The sequence below is a fragment of the Macrosteles quadrilineatus genome, unplaced genomic scaffold (genome assembly GCF_028750875.1).
Source record: "Macrosteles quadrilineatus isolate MER2022 unplaced genomic scaffold, UCM_ALF_1.0 Scaffold_8__2_contigs__length_117827958, whole genome shotgun sequence".
NCBI classification, from domain to species: Eukaryota; Metazoa; Arthropoda; class Insecta; order Hemiptera; family Cicadellidae; genus Macrosteles; species Macrosteles quadrilineatus.
This window is the reverse complement of record NW_026542601.1, coordinates 47,056,880-47,082,952: the sequence shown is the minus strand read 5'-3', so window position 1 is coordinate 47,082,952 and position 26,073 is coordinate 47,056,880. Positions and strand designations below refer to the sequence as shown.

The following is a 26,073-nucleotide window of genomic DNA, read 5'->3' as shown; positions in this document are numbered from 1 at the left end:
ATACGGTGAAACTTGTCAACATCACAACATTGCTTGCCTACAAAATCACAAACATCAAACCCACCTTAAAATGAGGTTTATGAAATATCCTATTCAATTCTTTAGCTTCATGACTTGGTGAAGTTTGGCACGACTGTTGTAATTCACTAACTAAACTTACACTCTCAGCTACTACAGGGTCAGGCGCAAGTTTTTGAGGCACTTCTAATTGGTCTTGAACCTGGAAAAAAATTTCTAGAGTTAATATAGAGCTTGAAATTTTAAACAAACACCATGCTGACTTCAAATTGGGGTCCTTTCTGTTATATATTATTAAGTTCTCACTAGGCTATATAATTTGTGTGTAAAAATAGTCAATAAAAGTTTTAGGTTATGCAATTGTTTTAACTAAACCTAACCTAACCTAAGTAGACGACAATTAAAACATTTAAACTAAAAAACATATTGGTAGTCTTGTATTATAGAAGAGGTTCTTTAAATGTGGTAATCACTATTAAGGCCTACTTAGCTACACACGGTGCCGGTATGGTAGCTTACTCGTCGATGAGTACCTGGCCGGAATGAGGGGTCACACAACAATGTCCTGTGCTTATTCGCTGATTATCATTTAACAAGGAAGGACCTGAAGAAATGTTGTTGCTTGAAAGTGGCATAGTTAAGTTACTCAAATATGTGTATCAGGATGGGCCTGAATCCAGGTTGAAGGGGGGCGTTTTGAGATCTAGGAAAGTTTCAACTACCCTCAACTGTCTAACGGTCCAAATTCAAATCCAAAAACCCACAGTGCAAGAAATGAAACGGAGGAAGAAAGACCTTCCGTGACCCCACTGTGTGTCTGTCATCGATTTGTCTTGATTGACCGACCCAACCTCGTGTGTGTAAATGTGCTTTTATATACAGTAGGTAGCCTAAATATGTACTAGTGTTATTGATAAGAAGATAGCAGAAGACCCAGGGCTTAAGCTATGGTAGCATTTTGATATACACAACTTAAAAATGCTACATTGTTTTTGCTGGCTATAGCAAATTTGCTACAAATAAAATTGAAGATGCAATGTTTAAACATGTAATATTAATGGATTTTTTTATTGCTTAAAGAATAATATTTTTGCTACAGTTGTCTGAGAGTTTGTAGCATTTTTGCTAAAACACATTTCATCCCAGCCTACCCTGAGAAGACCCCAGAGTATGCCGCAGAAGCTGGCTAAATGTATAGGGTGACATCTTACTTATGTACTCAAGAACTCAAGGCTAATAGCAACCGTAAACAAAGTTAATCTAATCTTATAAATATTATAATTTCTTAAGTATTTTTTTTTGTGTTGGCAGACCATAATTTCCTTTTACATAAATGAGGTGTTATTTTAAAGCTTTTTTACCCAATAAACTTACCCTAAGAAAGTATACCAATCACTCATTTTTCAGTAGTTTTTCGTAAAAACAATCTATTATATTATTCTGCAAGTAATTTAAACTTAAAATGTTCATTTACGTTATTCGATCAGCTGAAAATGCTGATTGTGTTGGAATAAAAACAAACAAATAATTATTTCGCAAATCCAAGGGTTTTGTTTTTACTTCATCCACGACAACCAACATACTTAGTCTGTGCTCTCTACGATAAATGGGTCACAACCCCGGTGATTAAATCAAATTATTCACTTTAAAGAAGTCAAAAGAAGAACAACTGAAAAGTAAGTACCGCATGGATTCTCTTAGGATTATATTTGTTTATTTACGATAAAGCCTTAATTTTGATACCTACCAACCATTCTATGGATAGGCTATTTAAGAATTCCATCTTCAAACATCACCTCTGATCTCTTACCTTTTCTTTACTTCAGGTTTCAATGAATAGTTATTTTGTGCCAAATTCCTTACTGACAGAAAACGGTTTATATCAGTTTTGATTTAGATCTTTACCAAGGGACGTAGAACGCTCCCTTGTATCTTTTAGATTTTTTTAGGTTTGTTAGCTCATAAACCCATGTTAAAAAGAACTCTATTATCATGTTGATGAGAAATCTAGGCATGGTCCAAGATTGGCTGTAGCTCTCTTGGGCACCTACACTATCAAAGCGAAATTGGCTAACCCAGGTCAAACTGTCATGGTACTCAATAGTCCATAATCCTTTCAAACTGACTAAGTAGGAATTTCCCTTAAAAGATCTTTGCCATGACTAATAAGGCATATGGACAGACGCTAATGAGGAAAGGGTTGCAAGTGCCAGACTCTGTTTTTTTACATATTCATGTGGCTTTGTCAAGGGTGTGCTTTTTCAGTGAAAACTATGTCTGTGTAAAAACAAAGCCATCAAAAACTAAAATTGTATATGGCCATATTATTACTTCAAAAATAGTGTTCAAATAATGGGTCCTATAAACATGTAAAAACATAAATAGCCTAGCTTAACATTATATTTTTAAAAGGTTACCGTAATTATCTAAAATATAAGGTCCCCTATTCCTGAAGTAAGAACCCATACTTTCACACGTTCAGTGCTAATAATTATGAGCACCTAGGCCTAACTTAAAAATTATGTCAGGGTACCGGTATCAAAAATTATGAATCTAGATGTCTCAGTGTCGATTTTGGCTGAAATTGGTGATGTCACTTCTGGGGCGGGAATTCCCTTGCTTAGGTACTGATGCCGGTAGCCTGTGACATACTTGTTCAACCCCTAAATATCTTTTGGCCCCACTCGCTCACAGTCACATAGGAAATAGTTTTAGCGAATTTCCCATACTATAGGGAATAAGCTATTAACGTAGGCGCAGAAAACATACTAACCCAGAATGCCAACCGCATGGTAAAAAGCATTAAGTGTTTTGAGAGAGCTTTGCCTGTCAATTCGTAGGCAGCGCCACCAGCGTTGCCATGCACTCAGCATAGCAACGCTGGTTGCGCTGCCTACGAATTGACAGGCAAAGCTCTCTCAAAACACTTAATGCTTTTTATCATGCGGTTTGACATTCTGGGTTATAGTAGTATGTTTTCTGTGCCGTAGGTCTCATGGTAAGACCTGGACCCGGGACCGATTTACTTTTTTGTTTTGAGGTCCCCAGAGGCCAAAAACACTATCAGTTAAAATTCATATAGTATATATATATATATTTATATAGGCTATGTGTCCGTTAGCACGATAACTCAAACAAAAATGATCTGATTATGATGAAATTTGGTATAAACGTGTAAACCTACGGGGGGGTTTTATGGGGTAAAAATTGGTTTTTCCCCATTTTGGCCCTAAAACATGAAATTTTGGAATTTATCTCCCAACCATTTTGTAGAGCTTAAAAAAAGAAACAATTTAACTTAGTATAGGCCTATTGAAGCATTGTTGTATGCCTAATGGTTTACGGAGAAAAATCAAAAAAATGTAAATTTAAAATTCCTATTTTATTCTTGTGGATGTTGATAAAATTTGGCAAATTTATTTATTTCATCCTATACTATTGACGTTTGGTCAAAAAACCCTTTTTACATTCCCGTGGTGCAAACCTTTAAGTACTCCTAAAATCTAATGTTATTTAAATTGGGAAATATGCCTTATTTATGGAAATATTTTAGTAAAAATGTAATCAGACAAGTCGAAATTTGCTTTGTCTGCAGGTTTGCTGCGGCGGGGGTATTTTATATTCAATAGTTCTCATAACATCCAATATTTGTATAAAATATATATTTACATCTTCCCACCGCCATTATATGAGGTCTTTTAGTGTTTCAATCACATAATGTTTTCAAAAATTTGTCAATAGGCCTATGTAAAAAATATATTTTGTATGGAAATAATAAAAATTACATAAATAAATCATTAATGGAAATTGTACGAAGCACCCTACACAATATGTTGACTCAAAGACGATGCACCGATAAAGATCAGAACGGTAGATACGGAAACAAAGCGCACAAAAGGTTGAAAAGTAAGAAGTAAGTAAGTACCGGTAAGTAAAAAGCAACACTTGTACAAAACGCGGCAATCGAACACAACGTTCCCCGTGAGTGGCGAAGCTCACATTGAAGCAAGTTTGTTGGCATTGGAATAGGACGACATTTCCAATGACATTCAATCAATGATGCACTCACAACGCAGAATTAACTTTGTTGTGTACTGTACCGGTAGGCCTAAGTTTACCTCAAATAAGTTTAGAGAAGGATTTAGTGCCAGAATCCTTCGCATGGGTTTGCTAGTAGGCCTATAGCCTAATTCTAATTCAAGTTCTTGAAACTGGGATGGAAATTAAAATATGCTATGCTGCTTTAAAAGGACACTAAGTTAACTTAAATGAAAAACCCAAAACTTTTACAGTAGCCTAATTAGCCTTGTCCTAAGTAAAGTTATTTTGTCACTTGTGGCCAAATGTCAAAAGTAACTCATGAGTGAGTTAACTTAACCTTGATTGTAGGCCTAACATCAATTTACTAAGTTACCTAGGGTAGGCCTAACCTATCCAAACAAAGAGATTTTACATTGCCCCGCATAAGTTAAAGAATAAATCTGATTGTTCATCATTCAAAAGTAACAGCAAACTTTCAAACACAAAGAATAATTAGATACATTAACTCCTTTGCATTACCAATAAAGGTTAACCCTTGTAACAGGTTGTTGATGATTCTCAATCTCAAGGTTGGAAGGAAATTACTTTTAGCGAGAATTTCATCTTTCAGCCAACTAAAAGTATTATCCTATATAATTACCTTAACTTACAAGAAGTAAACATCACAGATAGTATTAATATTGCACGTTAACACGGATTGTTAAATACATAAATCAACAAAACGTTCTCACAAACACAGCAGCCAGCCTGACAGCCCAGCCCAGCCCACTTTTGACAACGAACGACGAACGACGACGCGTTCCGAGCTCAAGGAAGCAGCGAAGCGACATCGAACGAAGGTGGAGCAGGTAAAGCTGGCAGTGATGTCATCAATAATACTTTCCTTCGATCAAGCAAGCCATGGTAATATCAACCTGTGCTGTGAGTGTGTAATGATGTAAAGTTTAACGGATCTTTTGTCTTTGTCACAGAGAGCGTTTACAATAATTTTACACTACATTTTGATTTTCTGCGACAATTAGTTCAATCATTGAAAGAAACAAATCAACAAAATGCCGTTTATATAAGCATCCGAGTCATCGACTATGACTATATTCAATTACAAACTGCATTCACTCAAATAATTCATCAGCTTTGTAGCCTTATAAATATATGTTATTGAAACTCCATATTATTATTAATTGCCATGTAACCAATTAAAAGCTAGTCCACCCGTTTTCATCAAAGTGAAAATACAGTGAGATATAAAACAACTAATTTGGAAATCACATCAGACCAGACATAAAATACCTACTTTAAAATATTTTATTATCAGCTCGATGTTAAATTGTCTGGGCAGACGAATGAATAAACTTTGCTGTTGAATCTGAGGGTTGATTTGCTGGTTCGATTCCAACCCTCATTTGTCATAAAGCTATGATGCTATGAAGACACCTCCAGTCCATCTTGACTCTTAGGCAGTCAATATTTTCACGTATGCCGTATGCCTATTTTGTATGGGAGTTGAGTCAATTCCCATACAAAGTAGGCGTGTAAAAAATTCTAACGACAAAAAATTTCAAAATACAAATATCTACAGAACATTTTAAACTATATCGTTTTTGGGCTGCTTTCCTGCTTGTTAACAGGACGCTTTGCGGTCCAAAAATCTTCAACCCCCTCCCAGGATCCTAAAACCAAAAAGGCTTCACGGATAAATTTTTTATTTGTTCTCGTAAATGGAATTGTTTTTTTAAAATTCTAGCTCTATTGCTATTATTAAATCAGCAGTGGGATTTTTACAAGGTTGTTAGCCAAGGTAAAAAACAAAAAAAGTGCGTCGTGACTTTACTGACTTTCCTTTTAAAGTAGCAACGCTGACAGGGTAGCTGAATTAATCGTAAAAATAACCGGATGGCCAATTAGAGGCCGGAAGTGTACTGTCCTTTAGTCATAGCTTTACAAGGCCGTGATGTTTTGAGGGAATTTCGCTGAATGGCAGAGACCAGTTGTGGGAGTTCACCTCAACACTTGACCCTTTACAATAGTAAACCTTGTTTGTCTTCGCATGTTTCAAGGGTGAGACACAGTGTCTATTGTTCAAAGTTATAATAACACGAGGAAAACAAGGGCTGGCATATTTTGTCCGTTTAACAAATTAGAAACGCAATTAGTGTTCAGGATATAGGGAGTCTAATTTTCATTTATGGAAAGAGGAAAAATAGTAATAATTTGTTTTAAAGGTGTAGGTCAAAATTGAGTAGGTAACCAAATTTTTAATATTAGGGAATTTAAAATTCGATTCTTCATCGGATTTGAAAAAAACAAGTAATAAATAATATATTGAGCACATTTTGAGAACCTAAAGAAATATTGAGCACATGGGGAAAAAGATAAAAGAGCAATAAACAAACCAGAAAAAATCCAAATACAGTACACTTTAAGCTATGAAAAAAGCTTTAATAGCACGATAATCCATTATTGTTAATTTTTGCTAATTACACGCCCTTTCTTTATCGTTTCACCAACTTGATACTGTTTCAAACAAATAATATAAATCGACATATTTATAAATTACTAGTGGTCGTCCAGTGGTCGAAAACTCGACCAAAAACATGTAATCTACACGTATTGACTAATGGATACTGAAGTAGACATCCCATCTCTATGGACCAGCTGTCGCAATTTTGTTTTTATAAAAAAAAACATGTACTGTACTGTAGTTCTGTGAGCCATTCACCGAAAGCATGACTTAAATTATATTTTCTACCTTACTTTTTGTTCCTGACAAAGTTGATGGGCCATAACAATTGATATAGCTCATTCAAAATGTTTTCTATCTTTTTCACCCCACGCTGTAAATGAAACATGTGATTGGAATTTCTTCCATTTGTTTTGATTTTCTGTTTACATTTCGTTGTTATTTAGTCACCAGCATGGCAACCCATATAGCCCATGTTAAATTCAAATTTCGAATTAATTTTTGTGCTTATATTTGAGCCTACCTATTTTAATTTTTAAAGGGATTCTGCACTTCTACAGGAAAATATCTTTCTAACGGCATGCTTAGATTTTCCCTGCGTTACACACGAGCTGAGAAAAAAGGTTTTAAAGAAACACTAGTGTACATGTTGCTCGAAATCGAGCAATTTCAAATAAGTACACGAGTCGAGGAGTTACAAATAAACAAATGACTTGTTTAATAACTAATAACAGTCATAAATTCCGATGATTTTAAAAGAGTCAACTAAAATATTATTAACTGATAAAAATACTCACAATTTACATAACAATCCTATTCCAGTTTAAAGGGTTAATGTTTAACTATCAAACTGTCCATGGACGGGAAAAGGTAAGCTTACAATTTAAGTCAAAGTAAAAAGGCTGTCAGATTTTATAATGTACCGTACCTAAGTTATGTAGCCAATTTGTAGGTGTAGGGTGTAGGCTACTTTAAACTCTACAGAACAGAGTTAGGCAAAAACTGGCAGAACTCTGAAATGGAGTTATTTATCATAGGCATACTCATATGCCAAATCCTTAAAATAAAAATGCAATGATTAATAACTTATATCATTAAACACAAACCAACATCCTAAACTATACACATTTTTAATACAACATAGATAATTTACACATTGACTGTTTACAATTAACAACATGTGTTATTCTTCAGGCATTTGACAGTTCTGGTTGTATACGTTTAAATGCCAAAGCAAATGTAATATTTAATTTCTGACAACAGCTGGAGTTTCAAAACAATGTTTGTTTCCCATGTTAATCTTATGGAGAAATACGAAACTTTAAAGGGCCCAGTGGCGTAACAGCCGCCCCCGCAGACCCCGCGGTGCGGGGGGGCCCGCGAGGTTTAGGGGCCCGCGAGGTTAAGATACCCTTTTCTCATAAAACCGTCCGTAAAACCGATCCTTTGTTCACGGATGTTTTTCTCTCCTAACAAATTATAAATAAAAAACGATGTGTTGGTAGATATTTTTATTCTGCCAAATCTACTAAAGTTTTATCTTTTAATTAACAATATTGTTAACGAAACGCCAACGCTCACTACGATCACCCGACGATGTGTATTGTCAGTATGGTTGTGTAGCTTCATGCTAGCGCTAGGAGCTGTGTGCCTGCCTGCCGCCGCGCCGTGGCGACACACACTCGGAGCCAGCCCCTCGGCCCTCCCCCCTCCCTCACTAACCGCTCACGTGTACTCAGCTGACCGTAGATCACCTGATTTTGGAGATCCATTCCATGCGGATTGCGAGTGACTCGTCAGTAGTGCATGTCGCGAGAGTTTCTCAATCAGGTGTCATGTCATTAAATTGGGCTAATTTAGTGAAGCACTAACATTTACAGTTGGGACCACGAAAGTTTGCAGTTGGCGGCAGCCAATCACAAGACTAGTGCGACGTTGCCATATCGCCCTTTGACGACACTAATTAAAATACTAAACAATATTTTTAAAACAGCTGGTATTATTCGATTTGGCAACACCGCACTGCCCTCATTGGCTCATTTGAAGTCAAATGGTAAATAGGCTACTCCCTCAACTGCAAACTTTCGTGGTCCCGACTCAAATTATAGTTGGAACGTTGGAAGCTTGGTTGAGTTTAGTAATGAATGTGAATGGTGGAGTAATGGAGTAGCCCATATATATTAATCACGGACATAACTCCCAAGTTTATTATCACTGTGACAGTGACAAAATATAAAATATGTTTCAAGGACGACTCTGGTCGTGTGGTTGAAGAATAGGTAAATACTTGATATTGCTAGAGACCATCCTCTGCCAGTCTGATCGTGTAGGCCGTATGCCTGCCGTCACCTACGTCATGTGATAGTTGTGGTGTGGTGATGGTTGTGATATATAGTGCTGTGGTGGGGAATGGGAGGGGTAGTAGGGGGCCCACAGACATATTTGCGGGGGGGCCCGGGGAAATACTGTTACGCCACTGAAAGGGCCCCAGGGCCTCACCCTCTAATTGTTTACCTAAAAAGAAAGTTTCCTGCACATCTTCACGTTACGCTCTTTCCAATGACATCAAAAACATGTCAATCGGTTCAGTAGTTTCGGAGGAGTAATTGTCACAAAAATCCTGCTTGCGTATTAAATAAGTACTAGTGGTCGTCCTGTGGTCGAAACTCGACCAAAAATAATTAATGTACAGACTTCTCTATTTTCTCCCCACACTGTAAAAAAAAAACATGTGATTGGAATTTCTTCCATTTGTTTTGATTTTCTGTTTACATTTTGTTGTTATTTCGTCACCATCATGGCAACCCATATGGTCCATGTTAATTTTTTGTAGTTTTCAAATTCATTTTTTGTTCTTATTTGTTAGCCTATTTTAATTTTTAAAAGCATTCTGCACATCTACAGGAAAATATCTTTCCATCAGTATGCGTAGATTTTCCCTGCGATGCACACGAGCTGAGAAAAAAGGTTTTAAAGAAACATGCTTGCCTATTAATATATAGACGAGAGGTCGTCCAGTGGTCGAAACTCGACCAAAAATATGTAATGTAAACTTACTCACTTCTCTATTTTCACCCCACACTGTAAATAAAACATGTGATTGGAGTTTCTTCCATTTGTTTTGATTTTCTGTTTATATTTCGTTGTTATTTCGTCACCAGCATGGCAACGCATAAGATCCATGTTAATTTTTGAAAATTTTTAAACTCATTTTTTGTGCTTATCTTTGAGCCTATTTAAATTTATAAAGGGATTCTGCACACCTACAGGAAAATAGCTTTCTAACGGTATGCGTAGATTTACCCCACGAGGCACACAAGCTGAGAAAAAAGGTTTTAAAGAAACGTGCTTGCCTATTAATATATAGATAGATAGATATAGATGCTTGCCTATTAATATATAGGTAGATAGATTGTTTTTCCTCTGGTGTTATAGCTATTATATCGAAGGAAATACTATACAAGTTACGCTAATATAAGAGAAAAAGATTATTCGATAATTAATTACAGTAGTTAATTAATATTAATTTCGAAGCATTCGACAATGAAACGGTCATGAAAACAACGAAGTGAAAAGTGTATTTTTAGTACTCAACGTCTAGGATAAAACCAACGATCACATAAGACCAACGATCACCCATTGGTCTTATGTGATCGTTGGATAAAACTATGTTTATTATGTAACATCAAAATATAAAAATAATCTACAACAATTAATTGTTTTTTTTTCAATTTAATTCAGGTCTTGAAGGTCAATTCTGGAGCGCCTTCAAATACTCGAAAGCACAGCCACAACTAAGTAATGTAAACTACAAAGCTCGATGATAAAATGAAGGGGCGTTCATCGTATTGTTTTGATAAAAACAACGCGTGAAAAGATTATATTTCATTTCCGTTTTTCAATCTAGAAAATAATTGTTGTTTTTTTTTTCAAAAACCATACGATATTTGGGCTTATATCAAGCTATATTGTATTGTGTAAGAGGCATTTTTTTTTTAAATTTCATTGTGTTTGTTAATTGGCATTTGCGCAAGTACCCCCATCTGGTCCGTTTTATCATAAAATGTAAAACGAAAGCTTTTATACTAGTAAAACACTTTTCAATGTTCTCTACAGTCTACATATTCGATTGATAAGGTTTTATGTTACTCAACACTGGCCCTTGTTCAAGTTGTTTCCTGTTATTCTAACAGGAGAACGATTTGTTGGGTCCATATTTTTTTGTACTAAGACGCTAGGCACGAGCCCGGTATTGTTTTTCACATTACTTCAGGCTAGACCAAGGGGTTGCGGCAAGATCACTTAAAATCCATTGGTGATTTGGCGGGATTTGAACCCAGGACCGGGCTCTAACCACTAGACCAGCTCGCTGTAGAATATAATAAATAGCTTTTTCCTACAGTCACCCGACAAAGTTGGCTTCCCTGTACTGTTTATAGTACAGAAAGCTGCTAATTGCTGCATATTTATACTTTGCCGTACGGTTTATACTTTGCCGCACGGTTTATACTTTGCCGCACATCAGGATTCCAACCAAACAACACAAAACAGCGTGGTTTTATTATGCACGTAATCCGTGTACGCTTGGAAATAGGTTGGCAACACTTAAAGATAATAATACTATGAACAGCTGATTGACTATTATAACTACGATTTAACCTGTCATTTCGTGTTTATAGTTTTGGTATTTCTGAACTTTCTGGACTTTTCTTTTAAACGTTTTTAAAACATTCCTACGGTCTTAATAAACAAGAAAATACCTTTAAAGCAGTTTTTTAGGCGCGGAAACCACTTCAAATTACAAAAACATACGGAACTATATTCTCAAAAGACGGAGCACATTTCTTGCCGAGGAAAAATAGCGGAGTGATACGGACCACGGGTACTACTTTCTCCAGGGCACCATTTGTGTAATTGTGTTGCTAGCTGAACCTAAAAACGTGTTGTATAGTGTTTGAAAGACTAATTATTTATGTTTTATAGTGACTGTAGGAAAAATATAATGTGTAACACGAGTGAAAAAGGCCTTTGCTGCACTCGAGATCATTCCGCACTCGCCTGCGGCTCGTGCGTAAACATTGCTCTCGTGTGCAGCAAAGTGCCACTTTCACCACTAGTTACACAAATAACTATTGTGGGAAAGCCAGTACCTGCACTAGGTTTCTCAGCACGGTGTTGTCCAGCAGCTGGCGCAGGAACAGCAGGTCCGTTTCGTTGGCGTCCAGACCATCCATGTTGTCCCTCACATGTAGGAACGCCTCTGAAACCAACAAAAACACAACAATCAACATCAACAGACAACAAAGATCTCACGTCCTTGACTACACAATAGCTGCGTTATTAACACGGAACATTTATAATTGATAAGGGTTGGCCAAGCTTGCAAATGTAGGGTTTTTGTGAGTGGTAAGCGGGAAGAGATTTGAATATGGAGGATTGAATCTCAATGTGTACGCAAAGGAAAAATAAATTTAAGGGTTGGAAAAGATTATGTAAAATTCGGCCAGTACTAAAGACACTCTAAACTACCTCTTAACTCATTCTATAGTAAAGAATACACATAGTACATAGTAGAGTACCGTAGTAGGCCCTACATTCTGTAGTACGAACGGGGTGTCAGAATTTTACACACATGGATTAGTCACGATGACGTCTTATTTTCAAGTTTCATGCATAGCATCCTGGAGGCTATGTTTCAAGTCATCGAACAATAAGGGTCTCAATTTTAAGGGGGGAAAATTACCTTTTTGATGATCTCTTTGGAAAAAATACAGTATAAGCAAGTACATTAAAACTTAAATTTTGATCGAGTAGGAACTACGATTAGAACATCAGGACATAAACCCCAAAAAAGATTACACAAGGAGGGATTGAGGTGGAATGCCTGATCAACAACGGGAACTTGAAAGAATTCGATAGTAAGGCATTGTATCTTTTGAAAGTCTTTGCGTATTGTCAACAATGAAGATTTTCATATGTAAACCTTTCATAAGTAACTACATCGAGAGACGGACATATAAGAAATAGATTTCATCCTCTCTTCTACATCCTAGCCACGCATCTGCAAATTCTAGCGATTTACTTATAGTCTACGGACAGAACGACTTTCTTGTCTACCAAACCACTTTTACTCATATCCTTTACTTTCTCGATCCGACTGTTTGATTCAGAGGGGGCATACTCCTGATTCCTTATCAGCAAATGTTTTTCATATGTATTTTTTAAGAACAATTAGGTATGAATTATGCTAGCTGTCACGCCATTTTCATTAGACAGGAAAACTAACTAACAGTTAGGCCTAAGTATCTCTTATCTGGCATCATTGACTAAACTAACTATAAATCCAGTCTTAAATGACTATGTCTTGATCTGTATTGTTTCCCTAATGTAGACTAAATGCGTTCTGTTTTTATGCACATTTTACAGTGTATATCCACTTATACACAACCGCATTTTTTTTTTTTTTACTTTTTACGCTTACAAACAAAATCGGAAGTTTTGTCCGCAATTTCATTATCAAGATTTACCTGTTGTATAGAAACAAGCACGGACATAATGAAGGAGGAAATAGGGAGAGAGAAAGAGATACACAGAAACGTGACAGAATAAATTACCGACACCCGAGACGACCGTTCCACTAGGTGAAGACAGGGAGGCAATTGTCTGTGTGTCACCGCAGAGCGCTTAGCGGGTCGTGGAGTTCGTTTACAAAATACATAATATAACAAGCACGGACATTCTCCTCGCTTATCCTCGATCCTAGAGACGTGCAGTACACACAGGAAAGCCGAAACGTACGCTGGTAGCAGGGATGGTAGCTTACTCGCTTACTGCTTTAATTCAACTGTTGACAACGTACCCGCACACCCACACACCACAGAGCCTGGCTGCGGTTACCCAAAGGGTGCATGGACTTAGATAGTTAGAATTATAATTATTGCTACACCGATTGTTACATAGCTAGAAGATATGTAAACGGTTTTGCAGACGCCACTCGCCTATTCCGTTCAATAAAGCACATATCAAGCTGCTGGCATTTGATTTTATTTTTCCATTTATTTTGTGAAAGTTATTTGCTCATTTAATGCTGTAAAAGCGGTTCACGATCATTGGATTTTTTCACTAAGCTAGAAATACGACTTGGAGGCATCATTGACCCGGCAACTCTGCTAGAAAATAGAGTAAAATGATTTTAGGTTGTTACCAACTAGGGGAATCAGCTCATCAGCTCACAACCCCCTAGTTCAAATATACTAAGTAAAAAAATAGTCAATTTACCTTTGACTATTGATAGGCTACGATATCAGTATACAGTAGTCAATGGTACAACATACCTTGCCTCCTAGATAGGGAACGTCTCGCAATTCTCTCATTCGGTGCTACCTCAGTTGTATCTATTAGCTTAAAATTTGTATTTTGAATTCAATACAAGGTAAAATGTTTAGAGTTTCCTCTGTGTTTTAAAGGGTTGCTGACGTTGCTGTACATCAAGTGGAATTTAATGGAGCTCCTTCCGTAACACTAAAACTCAACACCGAACTATCAGTCAATTTCTGTCACGAAGTTGTTAGAAGTTATGGATTGTCCCCAGCAACATTATCTCCATAGTGTTCGTTCTTTTCTTTGTATTTTACTGACTAATGGTCATAGCAAAGTAACATTTAGTAATTGATGTGGTTATTTTCGCTCTCCCTTTGTGAAACTCGCGCGCTTTTCATTTTATTGGAATTAGTATAAAAAAATAATTACAATACGAGCCCAAACTATATGTATTTAGAATTAGTTTTACCAAGGTAAATCCTGTGATGGTACTTCAGAAGGGTTCTATGTGGGTGGATTAATATTGCTTAGTAGCTGAGCTGGTGGTTCGGTTGACGGTCGTCGGTTCGATCCTGAGAAAAGTCGAAACCTTTTTGATGGTTCAACAATGGACGCAGCTGATCCTATTCAGTAATAAACGTCCTCAAAAATATCAAGTCTTCCATTTAAATGATGCCTTCTCATACTAGTGTCTCCACTTGTCAGATATAGGAATTATTACAGAACAATAAACCCTCCGTGATGTAACTATGGAGTTGAGAGTCACCTGTACAAACACTCCAGTGATGATTATGGAGTTTACAATTCCAAACTTGACTGATAACGCTACACTGGGTGTGCATTGGAACCAAAATGAAAACAACACTTTTTGGAGACGGAAATAATACAAACTCTGACTTAAATGATACTTTTGGATCACATTATTAGCCTTTTAAATCCATCAGATGTCTAAGTCGACCTTCTGCTGTGTATTTCCAGTTATTTCACCCTTGTTACATGAGCGAAAAGGAATAAAATCAGCTACAGCTAGTAAACAGGTTGTAAACTTCAAACGCGTGTTTTGTGAGGCAAAAGCAATATAGCTTCACAGAAACATACAACGTTAATTACTTTTGTGTGCGTGTAGTGTGTGTGATGCGTGTAACTAATATGAGCAGACAAACCAGTTGCAAACTACACTCTCTGAAAATGGGATCCTTTCATGTTGATACGGTAAAAGTAGGCCTACAAATACTCAAAGAAAATAACAGAAAGTTCTTATAGCACGAGAGGTTCAAAGAAAATGAAAATATACGAAACCATTGCAAAATACCGATTGCACTTAAAATGTTATCCATTTTTATATCGAGTTGTTATCGAGATATCCAAAATTTCTTGTGTGAGTTTTAAATTCATTTATTGAACACAATTTAAGATATACTAGTGAAATTCGGAATACGACTTAAAAGTGGCGTGAGCTATTCGAGAAAAAATATTCATTGACATTATATTGTTAGTAAACTAATGACTTAAAATTGGTAAACTTAATAAAAAAATGCAATGGACAGTACCATTTTCATTTAAAATTTGATATCAAACAACACTAAGTTCAATTACATAGAATAATAGGCCCAAGTAGTTGAGAAATCACAATTTTTAAGCCCAAAATGAGGTGAATTGAGTGCCTATGAGTTACCTTTGTAGAACACGATATGAAATCTAAATTCCCCTCGAAGTAACTACGTAGCTTCTCTGGCAAAACTCATTACATGACACGCAATTACCTAAAGTGGCAAATACAGTATTAGCATTTAAGTGCATGTTTCGAATTAAGTGTCTGTCCAATGATTGTATTGTAATGAGGAGACATTACGAAAGTAACTATCTTAGGATACATCCGCTCATGGAGAAATTTATTTTCGAACTATGCCTTCAGGAATACCTTGATTATTTTGACCCATTTTTACGTCAAATAAAGTTTAAAACCGCAATAAATAATATGTGGTACGGGATCCCTCGCAGGTTTTTTAACAGTTCTACAAAAATAGAGATTGCCGTGTTTATTTGTATTTTTTAGAGTTGTTCAAAAATTCCAGGAATCCAGGAATATATTTTTTGGTGAATTACTATTTGTATACATACTTATAGCCTCGTCACAGTATAAACAAAAAAAATTGACAATTTATTTACCCAACTCACAATAAGCACTAAAATGGCGGTATATGAGTAATATCTTTGATATCTGAGAAGCGTATGTTGGCATCGAACCTAGTATATTTCGGTCCCTCTTACAAACAGCACAACGCCAACCCTATCAATAAATCATTCTGCACTTACGCTTCTACGTATTTCCAGACTGTTGCAGCGCAATTGTTCCAAGTTTGTTTCGTCTGAACGAACTGACGAAATAAAAATGGTAGCCTACTAATGAAATTTTTAAAAGTCTTCTTACACCACTCAATGTATTTACACTTAGGCCTACTCTCTATTCTTTATGTAGTCCAGTGTTCGAAAACTCGGCCAAAAATATTTCATGTAGTACAGACTTCTCTATTTTGACCCCACGCTGTAAATAAAACATGAGATTGGAATTTCTTCAATTTTGTTTTAACTTTCTATTTATATTTCGTTGTTATTTCGTCACCAGCATAATAACCTATAAGGCCCATGTATTTTTTTAAGTTTAAATTCATTTTTTGTGCTCATTTTTGAACTTATTTTAATTTATGAAGGGATTCTGCACATCAAGAGGAAAGTATATTCTATCTGTATGCGTGGATTTTCCCTGCGATGCACACGAGCTGAGAAAGAAAGGTTTTCAAGAAACATGCTTGCCTATTAATAGGATTCTGTAATTATTTAGCCTCTAGTAAATGATCGAACGAATAAAATTAAAGGAAACGCATTCTTGTTATAAATAAGATAATATGAATGTTTAACTCAACAATAGTTATTTGTGCAACTAGTGAGTAATTGCCTCACTCAAGAGAAATCCTTACTCACGAGCCGTAGGCGAGTGAGGAATGGTTTCTCGAGTGAGGCGATTGCACTTTGCACTCGAGTTGCACATTATATTTTTCCTACAGTTACCATAAAACAAATAAATTGGTAAAGAAACGTGCCTTCCCGTTGCAAATTTGGAGTGAGACAAAGTAATCAGAGTGAGACAATGGACAATGATAACTTTGTCTCACTGATGAGCGAATTGGCCACTTTGCTTTCTCAAATCAGTGAGAGAACATGAACATTGTTAGGTAACTGTAGGAAAAAAAAGTTTTCAAAACTCTAGATCTTTAGTTTTGTAAAATGTGAACGTTTGTGTGCTTGTTTGTTTGAAGTTCAATCACGCATTAACTACCAACTATCATTTAACTACTGGTTGGATTGGGCCAAAATTTGGTACAGCGAAAGTTCACGTTCCCGACTAACATATAGACATATTCTTATCTAAAAAAATAATTTCGGGCTCTGCCCCAGTGGCTCTAGATACACAAAGTTGGTTCGATAACATTCAATAGCATTAAAAAGTTATAGGTTTACCAACAGGGTGTAGCGCTATTATTTTGTTTTTTGCAATTATGACAACAGCTAATTTGTTTCGGGCTCTGCCCCAGTGGCTCTAGATACACAAAGTTGGTTCGATAACATTCAATAGCATTAAAAAGTTATAGGTTTACCAACAGGGTGTAGCGCTATTATTTTGTTTTTTGCAATTATGACAACAGCTAATTTGAACCAAGCAGCAACAAAAAGCTGTGAGAACTTTACTTTTCTATTGTTTAGTTGCGGTGGTAGAACATTATGGCTATGGTAGATGTGCTAGTATACCGTAAACTCGCCTTTGGCTCGCTACGCCGGCCCGTACGAAGGACGGGTACTCTGCTAGTACTTATAAGGTCGATTGGTTATGGATTTTTTGAAACTTGAAACATTTTTTCTGGTATTGCATGAGCTGCAAATCCCTTAACCCTTGACTTGGAAGGAGACGAGAATCTAAGATAAGTCCTGGATCTATAGATCATACACTCGGAAAGTCTAATTATAAACTCCAGACTTAACCGGGCTTAACCAGCCAAATAAACTCCAGAGTCAATTAAGTTCTGGACTTTGCTAACGCCCTGACTCGGATAGTAATTGTTTCGTAAAGCCGGTTTAGTCGAGAACTTAAATAAATCACGAGCTCGGAAACCGGCCCTAAGTTTTAAATACCCCCTTATACATTTTACCGTACGTACTATAGATCAGCTAAGTTATATCCACAACACAAAAAGCCTAGTTTTTTACAATTAGGCTAGAATAAATTTAACGTTAACATTTTTTTCTCCCGACACATGTACTATCTTCGTTCACAGTACCCATCAAAGCTGCAACGGTTCCGGCAATTGGAGTTTTTAGCTCCAACCGTTCCAGTAATTACAGGAGCTTTTAACGCAATCCAAATTGCAATATATTCACAGTTGATAAAACAAGCTGTCGCAGGACCAAATTATGTGATAAATGTGTTATGTGATAAATTATGTGTATAAATTATGTGATTATTAAATAACACGTACACAAATCTACAAAACTATTAAAAATAACGATTAGCTTTGTTTTAATTGATTTTATGCGATTTATTATATTAATAAAATATCCCGTGGAATCTATATCGAACTTCACTACCACATACATTATACTATATACTATTACTAAAATAACAGTATATACACCTTTAACCGATTGTATTGATCAATTATTTCATTAATTCAGCACACAAAATATACCTGTTTGCAATTACAATATTATAATTAACATTATAAAGTTACAATTCATTCAAATTTGCTACATAAAAATAACAATGAGATATTTAAACTTCATTTACCTTTTGACAAGTTCAATTGAAGTTCAATTGAAACCCTGCTCTAGAGACTTTTATAATCTATGACTGTATAAAATTTCAAAAATATAAGTTTTATAAATTAGAAAATGTAAACAGTAAAGGCACTCACTGGTTGCACAAACCTGTAAACTGCAAGATTCGATCCACGCCAGAACTTGATTATTTCTCTTGCGCTTGCTCGTAGGCTAACTACACTAAATTTACTCTCGCACTGTGTTTTGCCTATGACCATAGATAAAAGGAGTATAGACATAGTATGTCTATATATAGTATACAAGCTGCTATACCCGTGCGTTGCAACGGGAAGAAAATGTGACCCAGAGAGCTATTTAAGTGGTGCTGATGTGTGTTTTAAAAAACAACAACTCTATGATTTAGTATGAGAATATAAACTGATTTAATAAAAGTGTAAACCGACTTACTTTCAAACCCCTACTTTTAATGTTAATGGATCCAAAAGAATATGACAATATACCTTAGTGTAGCAATAGCATCGATTGCTTCATATTGATGTTTCATGAATGACATGTTTTTTTTACCATAATTCTTCAATTTTAGTCAAGCACATGAAGCTTATATAAATTACACAATGAAACTTTGAGCAATACTTTACAAAACGTATACAACCTTTCTTTAACCCTAGATCTGGCGGTCATTTTATTCACCAGTGGCGGGTATATTTTGGCGCTTTTGTAGTGGTATCATATATTTTGCCACAGAACATTTATTTGTGAATATAAGTACACACATATATATATATTCTATTTCAGTGATGAATTTAGAATATAATAATATAAAAATATTCTTTTCCTAGCAATGCGTTTAGGCGTAGTAGCAAAAGGTTTGCAAATTATTGGATTATGCAAATTAGAAATTTCAAAAGCAACCCACAAGAAAACCACAAAATAATTTTTTTACACATTTTATCTAAATGTAAAGTTTGTGTGAAATATGATTCCCTACGTAGGAATATCAATGTTTTTTAAATACTCATAAAAATAAAATTATAAAAAAATAAATTCTTCATAGATATTTTCTTTTATTGAAAAACTACCAAATTTCTTTTTGTCACGTAGGAAATAATAGAATGCATCAACAAAAAATGTAATGATACTGTACAGTAGGTAATAAAAAGATCTTTCTGAAAATATATAGTTATATTTAGTTGAATTCTAAAATGTCGGAAAAATTTACGTCGGAATGTAAAATGTTGAAGATTTTTTTACAAAAACATAATATTTATGACATTTTTGAAAACAAATAAAATTTTTACAATCAACCTTATAGATTCACAGGGAATTGTAGGGAATTTATTGTAGTTTCAGAATATGTACTAATATTGTATACAATTTAATTGACAATCACCAAAAACAGCTGTTTTTGTAGTCAGGTGACCAAAACTTTCCACCACCAAAATCTATTTTGAACTCTCTAGTTTTTCAAACTACCGTTTCTCGCTACATAATATGTTTTATGTATGAAAATGAATCCTCAGAATCTCATCTTTTTAATGGTATACGTTTTGTAGCATTTTAAACCTGTTTTATGGCTACAATTCGTCATTTTCGCGCATATGTTGCATTGGTCCTTTTAGGGACCATGCCAGTTCACAGTTGAAAAATTGAGGTCCAAAAATGGACCAACGCCAGATCTAGGGTTAAAACCAAACATAACCCTCCTCAATCTACATAAAGCGCCACAAACATCTTTTTCGAGTAAATAAACAAAAACCAGTTCATTGTACTGATCAGCTGTTTCATTAACAAAACTAAATTAAATCATCTAAACTTTAGAAGCATGCCAGGCGTAGCCCTTTGGAAATCAGCCTGTGGGGCAGAGCCCTTAGGAAATTCATCCATATCAATACTTTTCGGCAAATCTACATACTCTAACCTTCATTTTGATGTGCCCGTATGCCTATATTTTTACACAGACAAAAAGTGTCTTTTATAACATACTACATACAGTATTAGGAGCCTGATTGGAATACAGTACAGTATACCCTTAAGGGCTCTAGAGTGAGTAAACCAGAAAATGACGGTTTCACATAAAACATTGTATTAAGCTTTTTGTTTTGCCTAGTCTATTACAACAGTATTAAAAGAAACTTAGGAGCCTGATTGGAATATACGCTATCAACGGTTCAGAAATGATGGGTACAGTTATATACATCATGCGTATTAAAACAGAAAGTGGTATTGATCATAAACATAAACAAATTACGTAACCGGCCCGAATCCTATACTAATAACATTTACATGGTTTTTTACAGTTCCATTTCAGCAATGTTAAATAATGTTTACTAATTGTTACTATAATGTTATGTACCGGTAACATAATTTGTTTATGTTTATGATCCATAATGTTTCTGTTCTAGTAGTGGAAGATATAAATATTTTAATTTGAACGGATGATGTTTTTGGCCACTAAAGCCACCGAAACGAAGTAAATCGGTCCCGGATCCAGGTCTTAACACGAGACCTACGGTAATAGCTTATTCCCTATAGGGAGTTCAAAGCTTCATCTATATAAATAAAATTAGAGTTTTGTCTGTACATTGCTCAGAATCATAAACTTTTAGGTTATTTTTACGTGTTATACATTAGATAACCCGAAACAAGTCTCATCTAAATTTCTGTCTGTCTTCCAGTCTGTTACGACCCAAGAGCCATTTTACGCGGCCTACTCCTGAAAAACGAGAGTACCTATCAAGTTCCAAATCATTTTAATGCATTCACTGGATTGGCGAGATTGTCTTTAGCCATTAAAATATGGCGTCACCACTTTGTAAATAAAATTACGGACGTTTAAAACCCCAATTTTGTGCGATTTTTGTAAAGTTTTCTCCCAATGTTTAGCACATATTCTTCTATGAAATAACGAACAGCTGTTCAAATCAAGATTATTTCTTCTAGCTGTCACTGATATGTTTACATTGAATGTTGTTTACAAATACCGCAACCATTTCCGATCACGTTTTGAAAGCAAATCCAAACCAATTAAGATTAAAAACGTTTTTCCATACATAACGAATTTAATTAATCGCAAGTGCAATAATTTGTAGGGTAACAGTAAATGAAAATAGAGATTCTTTGTGCATAAAATTGTTCTTGAGTTTTGATAACCGGGAAATAGACCTTGAATCAGTGTTGTATATTGCTGGGAAACTTACATTTTTTAAATGAGCGTTTTCAGTCAAGACTCGGCACACGACCGACGCGCGTCTACTTGTCCATAGTAAAAATAAAAGTAGGCCTACCGTGTATTTATGTTTTATTCGTTATGTGTATAAGTGTACAGTTCGTGTATGTGTTTCAAAAACTCCAAGATGCACCTAATGGGGAAGCTCAAGACCTTATATTAGGACTGATGATGGCGATTTAATTTCGCCGAAATGCATCTCCTGTAATAGGATACATTAGGATCGACCGGCGGACACAGGTAATTTAACCCTTTATTGATTGTCATACCGATCCGGAACAACAACAAACGACATAAAATGAAGTTATGTATATAATAAATAGTTTGGCCAGCATATCTGAAAATATGCAAACCAACTACTGTTCTTTATATAAGAAGGTTTCAACTGATACTATAAGATCCCCGTGCGTAGAACGGGTACACAGCTAGTATAGTATAAATATCCAGTCTTGCAGTATCCAAAGTCAACATCGATTCTCCTAGTGACTGGGGGAGGGGAGGGGTTGGATTGGTAAATTTAGCAATGTAGATGTACATTGTACTCGCCACGTGATCATACAATCAGCTGTTGCTGGCGTTGAAGTTGAAGTCGATATCGATGACGTCACGGACGTATTCAACACGCGTACAACCACGTCTGTGATTGACAATGACATTGGCGTGTGGAGCGAAATACAAATAAGCGTGCCATGTAAAACATGCGACGAACAAACATAGTGAAATGGTTAATCGCCACTTAATTGCCTTGGTATCTTAAAACCTAACAAACTGAGAGGCCAAAAGATTCACATAGAAATTCTAAAAATTGTGTTTAGCTTATTTGTTGTGGATTACAAATTAACCTTGGATTGTACACCTTTTGAATGGAAACCATGTATGTCATTAACGATGTTTTACTTTGTTATCCCATTAACGAAATCGTGAGTCATCTTTGTTTCTGTGTACTTTTAATTTTCTTTTAAGGAAATCTTTGAGGAAAGAACGCCTTTTTCAACTCATTTTTACAAAGAGGTTTCTACACTTAAGTCATTATCATGTTGTCTTCATTATTTTGAATATACAGTTACAATTGAATAAATATATATTAATGTGGCTCTAAAACACAACAATGTGATTGTGGACCAAGAATTCCGTTAGTTTGTAATGTTTTACTGTCGTTACAAAGAAGAAAATATAAAAAAATAAAGTAAATCAATATTTGTTCCATCTAACTTAAATAATGTCGATTAAATACCGATACTAAAGTGCACTGTGTAGATGATTTCAATCGATCTAGCAGAATAAAATTAAAAACTTTGGATTTCAGAGTAAACAGTAATCATTGTGGACTTTTTTTGGAATGACGTGTACAAATCCAACAAACAATACTCACTTTCCAAATCTCTAAAAGTCTAAATTGAAACTTTGAAAGTCCAGCGGGCAGAGCCTTATCAATGGCTACTAAATTTAGTAGTCACGGGCCTTATACCTACATATAGGTACTGCGATAATAAATTAATTAGATTCTCTTTTTGACAATTTTAAGCTGATTTGGTCTATTGAATCTTAAGTCAGATCAAACCGATCTTTATTATTTCAAGTTATAAACCAGCATTACAAAGATATTATTAAACGAAATTATGACAAAAGCTTAAGCCTGGGCGTGATTAACAGTTCTCCACTGTAATAGATGATGATGTTGATTGTTTTATCACAAAAGTCGTTCACACTACTTGAAACACATCATTCTAGTTATGAGGCCTAGTTAGTACCTAATCTAGTAATGGAGTGTTGTTGACTGACTCAGTTTATTTTGGTAATCTATAAATCAATAACTGAAGGGTGTTACATTTTTAAAACAGTTTGAAATTATAAACTACGGTAGCTATATTAATGATGATAATCGGTTGATTTGTACCTGAAAGTGAAGATTTTGGGTAAATTTTAAGTGGACTGTGAAAAAAAATGTGGAAATAAAAACATACGCCTTATTTATAATTTATTACAAGATAGATAATAGGGCCGTGAACCTTGCAAAGAAGGCACCTGCATTCGCATTCTGCAGAAGCGGTGAGTAGAAATTTGAAAGTGTGGGACGTTAGAAACTGGTTTGCCTTGAAGAGACGTGAATGACGACAAAATACGTAAGACTGGCGTGCGGCTAGTATAGTACTGTTAGTTGTAGTACGGCATTTGTATAGTTGTCAAGCGGTAGGGACACCGTTTAGTATTTATAAATACATTTATACCAATAAGAAAATTGAACGAACAGTTACTACTATCTTTCACATAAATTCAAAAGGGGTGTTCTACAGAGTCTACATAACGGGTTTAAGTTTTGTGTTTGTAATGTTCTTTATCATGTAAATGGTTAGTGTGGTTTGCCTATGTTAAATTTTAACGCAAGAGAGGTGAAAAGAATATACTTTTATGTGTAAAAAATTTAAGTTACACCATGGTACGAGTATGTTTTCTTCTTTTCCATCTTAATTCTGCTTGTTATTCGACTAATGTGTAGTAAAATCCAACTTTTTCAACACTTAATTTCATAGGATGACAATTTTTAAACTGTCATAAAACCATGTCTTTATAAAAATAATTTAATGGGACTCATTAATTCAAGTTTTAATCTTAATTTCCATTTTGCTCTACACAATCCGCAAAAAATACACAGTGGTCCAATTTAACTTCTGCAGTTCTCTAGTCTATTTTTGGCGCGTTTATATCTCAAACACATGTTTTTTTTTTACCGTTATCAGCTGTTTTGCCATTGAAGGATGTTTCCATCTGGTCTTGGCTGGCCAACAGCTCGCGGGTGTCAACTTTTGTCTTGCGGCCGAACACCATTCCAGGGCTGCCACCACCACTCTCACAACACAACACTACCCACTGTTACCACTACCACGGCACAAACACTACTGACTGAAGACAAGACCAGGTAGTTCCAGCTTCCAGGTATAGATGCCGTCGTTGTCCTTAGTATCAATGGAGCCGTTTTTTGCCGCTCTAGGGAGAGTCAGTCTGCTGATATATTGTTTCTAACAAAGAGGGAATGGGGATTGGCAGTTGAAGAATATACGGAATAGGAAACAGAACGATTCCTTGCAGCGAAAAAAGAAAACTTTACAAAGTGCTTACAAGTAATAAAATAGGCCCTACCCTGCTGCAGCAAACTCGGGGAATAATCGAATTGAATTTAATTGATTGGATTTTACTGAAGTATTTCTATATACGTATCAGGTACAGGTGCATTTCATATTACAAAGAGGTTTGCTGCACAGCCGACAGGGAAGGTTTAGTTTCGAACGATTTTACCTGGTAAATGCTTTTAGGTGAATAACCAATATTCTTATTTATATTTTTGATTTATATTGTACCAAATTTGATAGTTTTCTAGATAACTTATGTTAAAGAAATTGATTTGAAGAATTGCTGTTTTATTGTTGTACCTAGTAAATATTTTGTTTGTTTAAGTATGGGTACGTTAAATTAACTTTTCTAAACAACAAGGATGAGGCCTCTCTATTTCGGTAAAAGAGCTACACAAGGCATCTCCATTAGAGCACATAGTATTAATATGTGTATTTTAGTTTGCATCCGCCATCTAGCTATCAAGGGAATCAAATTTATATGCGTAGTTTAATCTTTTAAGTGCCTTATATATACTACAAAATACCTCTACTATTTCCATGATCATACCATAGATAAAACATACTCCCTTGTTTAATCCATGATTATACTCCCTTAATCGTTTATTCATCTTGTCTTCCTGTACATCCCTTCACAGTTATCTACGATGATTTATCTTTGTTTCCTGGATAAATTTCATGCTCCGGAGGAGAAAATATATTACTTCTTCCTTAATAATCCCAGTGAAACCATGTCCTCTTTCAAGTCACCTTAAAGACCACCTACCAAGGTTTACTAGATTGCCATAATACCATAAATGAGGAGAATACATTTCATCCTCCAGACAAAGTTACTTAACTACTTCCACATTTAGTTATATATATATAGTTGTAGTAAATATTCACCTCCTACCTTCTTTATAAAAAGATCATCTAGCGTACAATTTTTGTCTTCTGGATTGGATACATTTCATGCTCTCCGCCAAATGAAAATGCCACTACCACAGACAACAGAAACCCGTGCGCCCGTCTGTCTCCCATCATTTCACTTTATTTACTGAAATATC

General features: G+C 35.4%; 1 protein-coding gene across 4 annotated transcripts in view; it reads right to left on the bottom strand.

Moving 5' to 3' along the window:
- LOC128999915 (protein PALS2-like) overlaps positions 1-24,746 on the bottom strand; it is a 36,014-nt gene extending 11,268 nt beyond the window's left edge. Inside the window, exons 1-3 of one of the 4 annotated variants that reach the window (XM_054426693.1) lie at positions 24,629-24,746; positions 11,671-11,780; positions 65-220 (exon numbers count right to left, since the gene is read on the bottom strand). In XM_054426693.1, the coding sequence (XP_054282668.1) occupies positions 65-220; positions 11,671-11,780; positions 24,629-24,725 (363 nt within the window). In that variant the 5' untranslated portion in view covers positions 24,726-24,746. Of the gene's footprint in view, positions 1-64; positions 221-4,699; positions 4,820-11,670; positions 11,781-24,628 lie in introns of those variants that run through there. The other 3 variants (XM_054426694.1, XM_054426695.1, XM_054426696.1) reach the window with 3 other exon arrangements.
- Between the last annotated feature and the right edge of the window lie 1,327 nt (positions 24,747-26,073).